Source organism: Thalia democratica, chromosome 8 (assembly GCF_965202585.1).
Source record: "Thalia democratica chromosome 8, ktThaDemo2.hap1.1, whole genome shotgun sequence".
NCBI classification, from domain to species: Eukaryota; Metazoa; Chordata; class Thaliacea; order Salpida; family Salpidae; genus Thalia; species Thalia democratica.
Genome location: NC_139172.1, coordinates 17,955,524 through 17,969,627, shown reverse-complemented (window position 1 = coordinate 17,969,627; position 14,104 = coordinate 17,955,524). Strand labels below are relative to the sequence as shown.

The 14,104-nt window shown below is 24.2% G+C and overlaps 1 protein-coding gene across 1 annotated transcript; it reads right to left on the bottom strand.

The window, feature by feature from the left end:
• Positions 1 to 4,236: 4,236 nt before the first annotated feature.
• On the bottom strand, positions 4,237 to 12,245 carry LOC145842475 (alpha-1D adrenergic receptor-like). The gene is made up of 4 exons (XM_082949928.1): positions 11,643 to 12,245; positions 6,594 to 6,806; positions 6,154 to 6,335; positions 4,237 to 4,869 (listed from the first exon to the last, which is right to left on the bottom strand). The coding sequence occupies exons 1-4, from the start codon at positions 12,201 to 12,203 to the stop codon at positions 4,680 to 4,682; spliced, it is 1,146 nt and encodes a 381-aa protein (XP_082806054.1). The 5' UTR covers positions 12,204 to 12,245; the 3' UTR covers positions 4,237 to 4,679.
• Between the last annotated feature and the right edge of the window lie 1,859 nt (positions 12,246 to 14,104).

The window sequence follows — 14,104 nt, the reverse complement described above, 5'->3', positions numbered from 1 at the left end:
TTAAAAGAAAGAAAAAAAGTTACCAACTAAGTGTTAGTTAGAAGAAAGAAATTAAAAATAAACAATAAATAATTTATTGAAAAATATTAATAAAAATAATTTAACTCGTAGAAAAGTGTATTCGTGCAAAAGTGACCTTTCAAAGAAAAATGTCCCTTCCGTCAATTTTTGACATCTAGATACAAATAGTAGTATATGATTTTTCAAAAGTATATTTTTTTCATAGTAAATTACGAAATTCATTTTAAAAACTTGATGACTTTTTTTGGAATGTTTTAAATTTCCGTTGAACTGTGATAACTTGTTTAACATAGAGAAAGATATGTTATTTTAATAAAAATAAGTACTGTGCAAAAATAAAACAGTTAAGAATCTTGATTTTTTTAAATAGTATCATTGTGTTGTCCTATTTATCGGAACTTAAAAACAGACTCTTAAATTAAATATACCAAATAAATCAAAGTTTTCGTGGTTTTGATACAATATCATCAACGAAAAACGGCTGTGTAAAAATTAAAGAAATACATGATACAATAAAAAAAACTTATATCATACTAATTTAAATAATAAATTGGATTATTAAAAACACTTATAGCTATTTTGGACATACTTTATAAACTTAACTAAATACAAAATACTATTTATTATGCAATATAGATAAATAACAAGAAAGTATAAAGCTATCAAAAAAAATCAAGTATATACAATACAAGAAAGTATCAAAAAAATGTACTTGACTACTTTACACTTTTTGTTTAAAACGACTGTATAGTTATTAGCTGTTTTTACATTTTATTTAACTTTACTTATATAAAGTTGCTCTTTTTAGTCCAGATTATGAAGCTTAGCTGTTCTTAGAATCCATTTATACACACAACATTGATAATTTAGTTCTCCAGAACATCTATGTATTCTGTATATAAAACATGTTCATCTAAAAGACTTTTAGTGTTGAGCTTTATTTTTAATATATTTAAATTATTTTGAAGGACTGACTGTCTGATTATTAAAACTGCTTTATAATAGACATATATATTTGTATATATATACTATCAAAGTTTGTAGACAACGCTGAGTAGTTCAAAAACTTTTATAATTCAGGTTTAGTTATTTTTTTACATTCAATAGCTAAACACTCTTTGTCTAAGGCACCATATTTATAATGACCATGATTTCCGCATACTGCAACACTTGTTACATTTTTACTGGAGATAGTCTTATTGGAATTGTTTTGTTCATGTTTAGCACTTTGACTGAAAGTGTTGAGAAGCTGTCTAAACTTTGGTCATTATAAAATGAAACTTAGTGGGAAAAGCTGTGCTTCTTCTTTTGTAATTTTTAGAGTTTCTTGAATTGTGAGGGTCAATAAAAGTTTTTAATTATTTTTTGTTTAATAGATTAGTTCGTTAATTTTTTTAAATGTATTATAGCATTTTATATTTAAACTATTTTACTTTACTAAACTATGATTCTTATTTTTTATCATATGATTTTCTTGTTTGCCTATTTTCATTTTATAATCTTTAAATTTTTTGAAATATATGGTGTGTTATTTTAAATATTTAGTTTTTATATATAAGTTATGATTTAGTAGTGTAAATTATAGATTAAAAAAAAATGCATGATATTAAACAGCTACTCACTCGTCTATAATTTTTAGTGCTTGTACTTTTTAAATTATCTTGCATTTATGTTCGAACAATAAAACAACCTAAATAGTTAAAAAGGTATTTAAGAAAAGCGTACAAACCAGAAGTCGGAAAACTGAAGCCCGGCGAGTAAAATTTTTGGCTCATAACGTGGTTATAAGCTTAGTATAAGCTTTTTTAAAGTAAGAAGTTAAAAATGACACTCTTATATTGCTTTTGAGTAAACTATGCTGCCTGTTTTGTTTATATTTTATTAAAAATTTTCTTCTTTATAGTACATATAGTTTTTTTTTAATACTTTAGGTCGCAAAAGATATTCTTATTTTTATGTGGTGGCAAAGAATCTTTTCCAGCGAATATTACCCGTTTCTTTTGAAGTTCATCAAACCCTGGTCTAAACATAAAGCAATTTTTTTTTGCGATTTATTTAGTTCTTTGAATGGTAGAAAAAAAATAAGCTTCTGAAAAATTTAAAAGTTAGAGAGGATAAAAAAAGAATAGTTTTGAAATTAAAAAATAACTAATTATAATTGATATATTTAGTTTATTTAAACTTACAACTTTTATACTAAAAAACTTCGACAGAAAATAAAGTGTCGTTTAGTTTTTTTCAAAGTTTAACTTAAGAAAATACGTTTTTGTAAAATACAATTAAAAATAAACTGCTAATACAACTTAATTTTAAAACTAGATAATATTTTTCATAAAATATGCTTTAGAAAAAGTATGTATTTGCTACAAAAATATATATTTAGAAAAAAACAAAATAAAATAAAAACACTTTAAAAAATGATTTAAAGCTATCAGTAGTCATTTATTTTAACATACTTTTTTAATTTTAAAAATAAGATTAAATAAGCCTTGTAGCAAAAATTTGCTAACAGAAAAACACAATATTTAATAATTGTTGAATTTAACTAGCATGTTGTTTTATCTGATATCGATTTTTTTTCGAAATTTAAAAAAATTCCACAGTAAAATGCAATAAAAAAATTTTTAATATCAATTTCCTTTCAGTCAATAAATTAAAGCTCTTAAAACTTGAATGTTAAATGATTATGTTTATGAAAAAAAAAAAAAAATATTAAGTACAGCATTAAATAAGTTTATCTTATTCAAACTTATAATATATAACAAATATTTAACTAACTTAGTCTTTTTTGACACCATTTCAAAATTTTAAAGGTAATTTAAATTTCATTAATTTAGCTAAAGAGTTTGTAAAACAATATAATCAGATCAAGAACTGTAGAATTTCTATACCATTGATAATATCAACGTATAGATTTTTTTTCTTCTAAACATTCTAGAAAAAAAGGTACTTTAAAATAATAGCATTGTTTAAAACTGTTTAAATAAGTTTAAAAGTGTATTGATTAAGTAAATATAAACCAATTTTTATAAATTCTAGAGACTTTTTCTTAATTTGTAAAAGTATCTCAAACAAAACGTTAGCTACAAGTAAAAGCAAAATTATTTTGATTTAATTTGTAGAATAGATCTTCGAAATTTTAGTTTACTAAAAAAAGAATATCTTCTCAAATATTGTTATAGTTATTGCATGCTTTTATTGCAACTGTTAATACTTTTTTTTTTTAAACAAATAAATTTCAAAAGTAAGACAACACAATTCAGACTATAAATAGTAACAACTTATACAAGATTTAAAAACTAATAATTGAAAAATACATTACTAATGTATAATTGAACTACCAGTATTTTTTTTTGTTAGAGCCTATTAAAGATTTTTGTTTTAAATAAACATTTAAAATCCTGAAAAAAATTAAGTTGATAAACCAAAAGTAAAGCATTTTGTGGCGTGGTTAAAGTCAAATTAATTAAAGTGAACTGTGATTAATTAAAGCTTTTGATGACAAAACGTAATCTAGTATCGTTAAGAAGAAAATTAAATGTTACAAATGTTTCAAAACAACTAGTTTCAAATTACACATTACTGCGATTAATAAGGGATGAGCTAATAACTTTCAAATAGCTCTTAATTTACCACTATAACATGTTGTAACTGTAGTTGTAATTAGTTACAACTTCTTTAATTACCTTTTTAAGTTTTACTATAGAAAAATGATTAGCAGCAGATAAAAAGGATAAACAATAATAAAACTAATGTAAAAATTATTCTTATAACTTATGTTTTTTTGAGCATATTTGGTTTGAACAGTTTTTAAATTTTATTTTCTTCAACGAATAGTATCTAATAACTAGTTTTACTTTATCTTTGATTATAGTGTAACTAATATAATTCTTTAACTAGTAGTAAAGAAAAAAAGTCTTAATTTTTTCAATTTGACATAAAAATTATATGCCTACATTTTTAAGTTTAAATATTTTTAAACTTTATACAAACTACTCATATTTATAATAAAAAAATATGTTTACTTACTAAATAGTTTAGATTTACTAAAAATATATTTCTTAAAAATTATATTTAGTCATTTTAGTTTTAGTTTACAGATGTTATTTTTCTTTGCTAATTTTTTTAAATTTTTATTTTCATGACATAAATCTTTGTATTATTAATATCTTTGTTTCTAAACTGTTTGTTATTATAGTTATTCAGTTCGTGTTTTTTATAATATAGAGTGATTTTAAGGCTAATAACAAATTGTATTAAACTTAAAAAAAAAGATAAAGAGACATTATAAGTCCAATAAACTTTAAAACGGTATTTTAGTTGAAATAAAGTGATTGAAGCAAATTATATTGAATATCAATTATTAACAACGTGATTAATTTTGTAACACAATCTCTTCGCTTGAAGTTTAAAAAATATATTTAACATCAAACTAATCTCTATATTTTAATGTAAAGTTTCTGTACCTTATAATTACGCTGTGATCTTTGAAAATTAACCAAAGCTCTATTTACTTTAATTTGGTCTAAATCGTTAATATCACTTATAATTTTCAGTAATCGCAAATTATATATTTTCAAAGTAGTCAATAAGTTTACGGCGTGATATGATCTTCCTCTAATATGACTGATTCTTTCTTCAACTTTAAACAATCGTTATCATGTAGGTTTTGAAGCGGGCCTGACAGAAGAGATTACTTCTGATGCCTTGCGTCTTCTGCTCACCATCAGGCTTATTTTCCTTCCAATGCTCTTTCGGTACCTTTTCGCGGCGAAACAGTACATCCACGGGCCAATAAACGAGTTGAAAGACACAAAAAGACGATCTAAAACGTAAATGATGCAGTACCTGTGATGTATTAAAAATTTTGTAGCTAAATTTTAAGTAAAACTACAAAATTATTTTTACTCAAAAATTGAATATACTTTCTGATAATTATTAACTTTTTAACCTTACTTGTTTTTCATTAATGACTTAATAAAACTAATTCTATTATTATTTTTATTTTTTATAGTTTTCTTTAATATGTATAGTTTTTCTCGAAGGAATTTCAATACTTTAAGAAACGCTCCGTATTTTTTAAAACAAATTAAGTTTATGATAAATGAAAATTTTTATACATATACTACTAAGAAATGCTTTTCAAATTATTTGTTTGTTATTATAAGCTGAGCATAAATAATGCTTGAAACGAATCAAAAAAACAATTCAATGCATATTGCTTTAAAAAAAGGTCCTTTCATGACTTTCATTGCTATGGTATACAAACTTGGTGATTTTTAAGAATGCTAAGTTTTATAAGTCAGATGATTTTATTAAATCAAGTGTTATACATAAAGCAATAAAGCTGTATATAGTTGTTTGATATAAAGTACCATGATAAGTTAAAAAAAAGTGTATACTATAATATAACCTACGCAAAAAGTAATGCTAGTATTTTGAAACTTGTATTTAAAATAGGATAGTAGACATACATTTTGTATATGAAAGTTTATTATTTATAACTTTCTATAACACTTTTAATATCTTAGACTGAGTACAATAAGACTAAAAAAGCATATTTGTTTAATTGTGAAGTCAAACTCAAAAGTACTGCTGAATTAGATGCTTAAATAAAAAGTGAATAAACTCACGTTTAAGATAAAAATATTATTAGTTAAACAAACAAGTAAATAAAAATAAGTTTGATAAAAAGTATTAATAAACTTGTTCTGAAATAAGATAGAATAAACTTAGATCGTATTTATAATTTTAGATAATTTAACGGTTAATAAAGCAACAACTAAATGTTATTTGAGTCTTTGTTATATTTAACTTAAAAGTTTTTATTAATTCTACATAGTAAAAAAAAAAAGAGAAAAAGAAATTGTGTACAATTGATACCTAAAAACTACTCTACAAAATTTTATCTAATCTATGACCTAAAATACTTTACTTTTTTTTAGAAAATTTTAATAAATAACTAAACAGTGTTTGGCTTGTAAAAAAATATTATAAATATTAAAAACGAGTTACATACAATTTAATCTAGAACTGAGTGAGCTTCACATTGCATTTTTTACAAGCTTCAATATTTCTAAATTACAAAAAACATAAATGGCTTTTTAAACTTTACTTAAAAATTCGTTTAACCTCGGAGAGTTTGCTTGATCTTTTCTGACCAAGATTTCAGCGACAGTGATAAAAGTTATGATGAGGGCACAAACTATCGATGATATGATAAAATGCAAGAATTTCGCTACGAACCTTCCAACCAACCTTCTTCTGCGTAACTGCGTTCTACCATGGCTCATCCGCCTACCTCCAACACTCGCCTGTCAGTCAAGTACTTGAAATAACTAATAATTTGTTAGTTTTTATTTTCAGGTTGTACTTAAATATTTTTTTGAACTTACAAGGATCAAAACTATGACTTACATATGAAACACATATATACTTTTTTGTTTTGGTCATACATCAATTAAAAATGAAGAGGTTAAAACTAAACTTGTAAAAATGGATGCATGCTTTAGTTTTCCATTCCAATACAATTTTTTTATGACTTGTTTTTCTTTGAATTGTTAATTGTTAACCTGAGACCGAAGCGTGGAATTTTTGACGGCACCTTGTTCATCTGCATCTCCTTGAACAGCGGCCGACATGGTTGACACGGACGGCACGTGATGCGGAGTGAGAAGTTGGGAGGCAGAATAGTGGCGGTAGATGATAAAAATAAAGAGAGTGAGTAGAAAAGACGCGGGTAAAAACATTAACAACATCGGGAATAAAATGCTGAAGGCGCTTACCTGTTGATTTTTTTTGTCTTAATTTTAGAAGAACAATAAACTTATTTTTAAAACAATTCACGCCTACACATAATTTATCTTTATCAGACGAGTCAAATAAGTAAAGCTTGTTTATAGTTTGAGAAAACGCTAGTTTGCTTTTTCATTTATTAAAACATAAAATATGCTGATTTGATTTTATTAAACTTGTTGTAAATGCTAACATTTTCAAGTATTTAAATATAGCTTGATATGACTACGCTATTTAGCATCGTCGATAAGTATGTTGTTATGTATAGAACATTAAATCTAAACTATAAATGTTGGCTACATACCAAGTTATTAAATACTTACCATCTTGGCTTCAGACTAAAGCGTTCTGTTTTACTAGTAAAATAGGCTACTTAATTTCTCAATTATATTAAGCTAAATTTACAAATTAAAACATAGTGAAAAAATAAAATCTTGTACACTTAATTTTTGATGAAAAAGAAAAAATAGTTTTGTTTTATTTTTAAATAAAAGTTACTTTCTATAACATGTAACTAAAGTTTAAAATTTTATATGAAGCCATTATTTGATTTAGCTTAACTAAATTATCTTGTGTATCAAAAGTTACAAACTAATTTATATAAACAAGATTATTTACGTTTAAAACTTAAGTGAAAAGTTTTTTAAGACAAAGTTTGAAACCCAGTCATTTTATTCAACCAATAAATTTAGTAAGAAAACAGTTTTCTTATACATAAACAAAACGGTAACAAAACTAACACTTGATATATTTTTGCAGTGTTATTTTATGAATAATCAAGATTCTAGATAAGTACTTTTTCATAAAGAACGTGTAATCCGAATTCAGTCTTTTTACGGATTTACAGTTAAATTAGTTTTACCTTATGCAAATTCAAAACAGCTTTTATGTAACTTTTTTTCGCCCAGATAATTCATCAAACTTACGATATATACAGAAATAATCTATAATATTTATAAGATACTTCATATTTAATTTTAAGCGTAAAAATACTTTTTTGTAACTAAAACAGTTATTACCACAGAAAATTAAATTACAGCCTTTAATAAGTAAAACAAAAAACCTGAATTTTTTTAACAAAACTTGCTTCCAAGTTTACTTATGATTTTTTTTTTTCGAGAACACTTTTATAAGTTTAAGTAATGTTTCTAAAATAATAAAAATGTACACACTTTTTAGTGAAAATAGTTTCTTGTTCAATAAAATTTTGATGAAATTAAAATGTCTAAAATTATCTAAATATTTTGTAAAAGATTTTGCAAATTTTAATACTATATTCAGTAGTAGAAATTTATTGTAAACTGAATCATTTCATATCATTTCCCTGTAAACAGCTTTTAAATACTTTGAGATCCACAACTTTTATGCACTTATGATAAATAATAATACTTTTTTAAATAACATTTTAAAAACGATTATGTTAAGTAACGAAACTTTACTTTGTTTACAGTTGAGTCATTTAATAAATAAAATCCACCAAACTTAAGTTTTTAGTCAGCTAATATGCATATGTAAAATCTCCTCGTATATTTTATTTTAATTTTTCTAGGCTTCATGTGATTCTGAAATACGTAATTATAAACATTTATCTGTCACTTAAATTTCAGTCGCTTGATGAACGAAATAAAGAAACAAAAATCAAAGACGAACAATCAGAATATTGAATGAAGACTACGTTTTTGTGTTACTATAACTTTATTAGTGTTAAAATAAAGTTATTCGTTTTTAAAATAGCAAGTATTTAATAAATTCTTGCGCAATCAATTATATTAAATCTGGATTTCGTCTTTGGCAACATGTACTGACAGCTTTCTCGTTATCTTTAAAATATTTTAGTCTTTTATACAATTAAAGTTTTCAGAGTGTCTAATTCTTTTAAACAACTACTTTTATTTCAAAAATATTTATTAAAATGATAAAAATTTGTACTTGTTTTGATCGAAAAACTTTCGAGCTTATTTTTAATTTTTTTGCAATGATTTATTAACTCAGTTTTAACAATGATTAAGTTTAACTTTAAGTAGTTTAGATTATTTATAAACAAATGCTAGTTAAATTTAGCTGTGTTAGTAATTCACATTATTTCGGATCTAGTTCATTCTCTTATAAAGTATAGCAACTTTTCATGAAATTAAACTAATACTTAAATAAAAAATCTTTTATACATACATACTTTAAATTATTCAAAGTTTTCAATCTAAGTTATTTCCTTAATAAACTAACTTAACACAAGAAATATTGAAACATATTAACTATTGACCAGATTTTTTTTTATTTTTCAAGTTCTAGGTTATTTTTTTCTAACACTTTAAGCTTAACATACATGATTCTAAGTCGATATTAACTCCAAATTAATAAATAAAAGGTTTTTGAAAACTTCACATAAACATTTTGTAGTTCCCAGTATTTGTTGTATTATTAGAAAAATTCTTATAAATTACTTATAAATTACGAAATTAAGCAAGTAAGTAGCACAAAAAATGTAAAACGGTGTTAGTTAAACAGTATAAAACAATATTTGTATACACATTACAAAATAAAGGTTGACTTTGTAATTTATTGATTTTTATAAGCTGTGCTTGGTATTTAAAATACATAAAACAAATTCTGCTTACAAACAAATTAGTTTTTTTTGTCGCAATTTTAAAAGATAAACTATATTTTATAATTTTAAGAAGCAAATAGTGGAAAATAAACAAAACTTAATTACTTTTTATTAAAATTCTTTAATGTTATTGATTATGATTAATACATTATAAAAACTAAAAATAAACCAAAAAGCTCAACGAAAAAAAAAACTTTAAATTTGTTTGAAACGTAGTAATAAATTAATAATTATAAATTTTTGTTATATAGGTGATAAAGTAGTATAGTAATTTAAAACTAAACTTATTACAAGAAGCATTTAGTTACAAAAAATATTAATTCTAATTTACAATTTTTAAACAAAAAGCACTTTTGCCTAATTTAAGTTATAACAAATATCTAAACAAGTTTGATCTAAATAAGGTTTATAAACTTAAAATATTTCAAAACTATGCAAAATAAATCTTACTTCAAAGTTTACAAATAAAAAAATTAATCAAAAAAACCAATAGTTTATTCAAAGTTAAACTATAATAAGTTTTTTAAAACAAAGGTATCTTAATTTTTTATTTGTAACAAACTAAAAATGTTTTACAAACATAATAAAAAAATCATAAATTCTTTAGATTAAAACAAAAGAGAGTATCAAAAAACTTTCGAATATTAATATAAAAAATGTTAATTTTAGTAGTATTTATTATTTGATATACGTTTTCTTTAAAGAATATCATTTAAGAAATACATTATAAAGAAAAAAAGGTAGGCACATTTTAACACATATTTTTTTTAAAACTTTAAATGTAAGGAATTATAAATAAACAAATCAAGTTACTTGTCAGTAGCATGTTTAAAAATTTATTTATCAAATTAGTTCAAGTCTCTGAGTAAACAAACTTTTCGTTCTCTTTTTAGCATATTTACTTTGAAATTTATTTTTAACTTTTTTAGGTTCGCTGTTGACTGTTTATTAAGCCTAAGGTATTAAGCCTATCAACAAGCTTCATATTGTTATTTTTTTTACTTTTTGCAGTTAAACAGTAAGCCATTTTATTATAAATATCTTTACTCAATAAAAAGTACCATCCCAAAATAATATTATTTTAATATAATAGAACTTGCCAATGCTTTATGAAAATTTTATTTATGAAATAACGACATTGGTAAATTAGTATTAATTTTAGTTATAAAAAGAAATTACAAGTAAAAGCTTCTTAGTTGTATAAATACATATTACTATTATTGTGAGACTATAACCAATGTATTTTATTGTATATCTAGTATATAGCAACAAGTTGCAACATAATTTAAACTAAGTAAAGTTTAAGATAGATTTTTATATTTTTGAGATAGTTTTTGCTATTTATACATTAAAAAAAATTAATCTGTATTTTCAATGATACTTACTTAAACTATTTAGCAAAAAAAAACAGTATTCACTTCTTTGAGGTATGTAAAAAAAGTCATAAAGTAGTGCTGCTTTATATTTTTTTAATGACTTTTTAAAAATAGCTATTGTAATGTTGTAACTCGTGTTATCTTGAAGCTTAAAACAAATTAATTTCGGTTTATAACTTATTTATGGTTATAAAAATATTTCTAAAAAATATAGAAATCAAAGAATACTAATAAAATTAGAAACCAAATCTTTTTATTTAGAAAAACAATTTAAATATTTAAATTATTTAAATTATTCTAACTATTCAAATTAATTGATATTGTAACGTTAGGTAAATGTAAACTTTTTATTTTGTTTTTTTGAAGGCAAAATATTTGCATAACATTTCATCGTGTAACTATTTTTTTTATCGTTCAATCCGTAATATTTCTTTCTAAATTAAAAACTATAACTTGTCTATCTTTAATTGTTTACTAAAATATTTATTCAGATTTCGAACTTATTTTAAGATATTTATGACCAAAAAAAACTTTATCACAACTTTTATTAGATATATTTTAGACTATTGTTTTGTAAACTAACAACAGTTTTCCATCATTTTCGAAAAACTTAATCACGTTGATTGCAAAGGAATTACTCTTAGCTTCACTTTACAATATTTAAATAGTTTTCAAATAGTTTATTTTTACAGGTTTCAGTTCAATAAACGAATCTTTATGGAAAAGTCCTTTATACGTTGCACTGCCAGACAAGTTTAAAAACATAAACTAGTTTTAATTTTGCTTGTAAGCCAACTTAGAATTAGAAAGCTTCCATGTAATTAAAATAAAAAAAACAAACAAACGTTGTTTCCGTGGGAGCAGAAAAGCGCGGGCTCTTTCCACATTATGGAGCCAACGACCGCGAAAGTGTACGCCCAGGACCCGATCAGCATGCCCATCAGCCTCTTCGTGGTCATCCTCCGGTGGTAGTCCATCGCGTGCTGGCAGTAGAACGCGATGTCCAGGCCCAGCACTGCCACCGCCACGTACGGCACCATGACGCAGGTTTTGTAGATGGGGCACCACACCCTGCACGCCGTCTCCGTGAACTCCACGTTGAGCGTGTGGTCGAACAGGCTGCTCGACAGGAGCGCGAGGCCGCACAGTATGTTGCATACTGCCAGGTTGACCACGAAATGTCGGTTTTCCGGGTGGTGGGCCGACTGGTGCGCGTAAGAGACGCTGATGCACAGGACGTTGGAGACTACGATCAAGACGGCGAACAGAACGAAGATTATCAGTTCGGACAGGTGACGGCTGCAAGGCTCACAAAATGACTGCTGTTGGTCAGAAAAATTTGAAGTTGGTGGAATTGTTGTAAAGTTGTTGTAGTTTTGTACCATACGTTCGACTGTACTATCCATTCTAATTCATAAGTTATTTGCTATTTGATATACAATTGTTATTTTAGACCTAAACATATTAAAGTTATTTTTTTAAAATATTATATCAAAGGTTTTATTTATTAAATTAAAATGTTTTATAGTTTAAGAAATAAAACAAGTTAAGAATCTACTATCTATCAATATGTTGTAATCAATTATATTTATTTTAACTTTGTTTTTATGAAAAGTTGGCGTATATTTGTTTAAAAAAAACAAGTTTAACTTCTTCATTGTGCGATGCTAGATGCTAAATTTTAAACCTTTAATTGCTATAAGAACGTGAAATAATAATGAGTTTAAAAAGTAATAGTTAGAGTTTTTTTTATCAATTTGCAGAATTAAAAGCATACTTGTTTTGCTTTTTTTCAATGGTTAGTGTTTTTTAAAAAATTACCGAAAATAGCCTACCAGATTTAGCTTCAAAATTAGCCCTAATTCTATATATTTATACTTATTGATATATTTTATTTGTTTATTTAAAAATATTAAAAGAGAGTTAAAATTTAAAACTTTTTTGTTTCATAAAGACATTTTTAATACAATTGCTTTTCTATGATAAGGTTTATATGACGTTTTCGAAACTTAACTTTTACGTTAATAGTTTAGACTAAGAATCACTTAACTTTTGTTTATTTATTTGTTATACAGTAGATATTAACCCTATAAATTCATAAAAGTCAACTTCAAGTTGTAAATTTCTTAAGTAAGGCTTTTAAAAGCACAGGTGTAAAGTGTTTTTATATTCCGACTATAAAACCATTAGTTTTATATACGACACTTAACAATTATTTACGTGCTTTGAAGTTTTTACAATGATTTTAAAAGTTAAGATTATGGTTTAAAGTATGCAAAATAAAAAATTGCTGTTGAATGCTATTTATTCCATTTTACACGTCGAATGTTGTGTTTTTATTTTTGGTTTTAGGAAACAAAAAAAAACATTATGTTCAAATCAAATAAAGCAAAGTTTTGCTATAAGTAACAAAATCTTCAAAAGCTGTAAGCTTTATACTAAATTTGTTTAAAATAACTGACCCAAACTCAATTATTTACTAATCAAACGATACTTTATTGTGCTGAAAAATAAGCTTTTATAAAATTTTAGTTTTTTCAATTAAGTTTAGTTAAAAATATCTTAAGTCTGAAACATAAATTCATTTGATGTCCGTTCAACTATTACTTTTTTTTTTAACAACCATGATAAGTACGAACTAGCATAGGTAATTTTTTAAATGCATATTGTTAGAGTACTTTTTAATTTTGTAGTCAAATTATTAAACTGTAATACTTTAAACTTATATAAACGAAGCGTTTTTCAGCCATTTCCATCACAGTATGCAATTAAATGCTTGCTTTTGCTTGTTGCATTTAAAGTTAATAACTAGCTTTACAAGATCTAAAATAAATAAAACACTGTGTTTATTTAAATAGTAATAGATTAAAATATCTACGTATCTTTACAACTTTAGCTATTATGTTATTTTAAATAAGATTGTATATACACAGTGAGCCCGCAACTAGAAATAGCAAAAAAATAAATTGTAACTTTTCTTATAAAATTTGTAGGTAGAAAGCCAGGATTTTAGCGTCTTTAGTGCATCAAACTAAACTAAAGAATTCCATCTAAATCAAAAGTTCGCAAATGGCGATTTGAAGGGCTTTTACATAGTTAGAATTTTTATGTTTTTAGAAATCTGAAATAAATGATTAAAAAACTATTAAAAACTACTTAAACATAAAAGTACTTTATTGCTTTTAAAAGGTATTTTAAAGTTTCATTAAATAACTTCATTAAATATTATTATCAATATATATTTTTTCGCAATAAACTTAAACAAATATGTATTTTTTACCTTTTATAATTGACATTCTAGTAAACT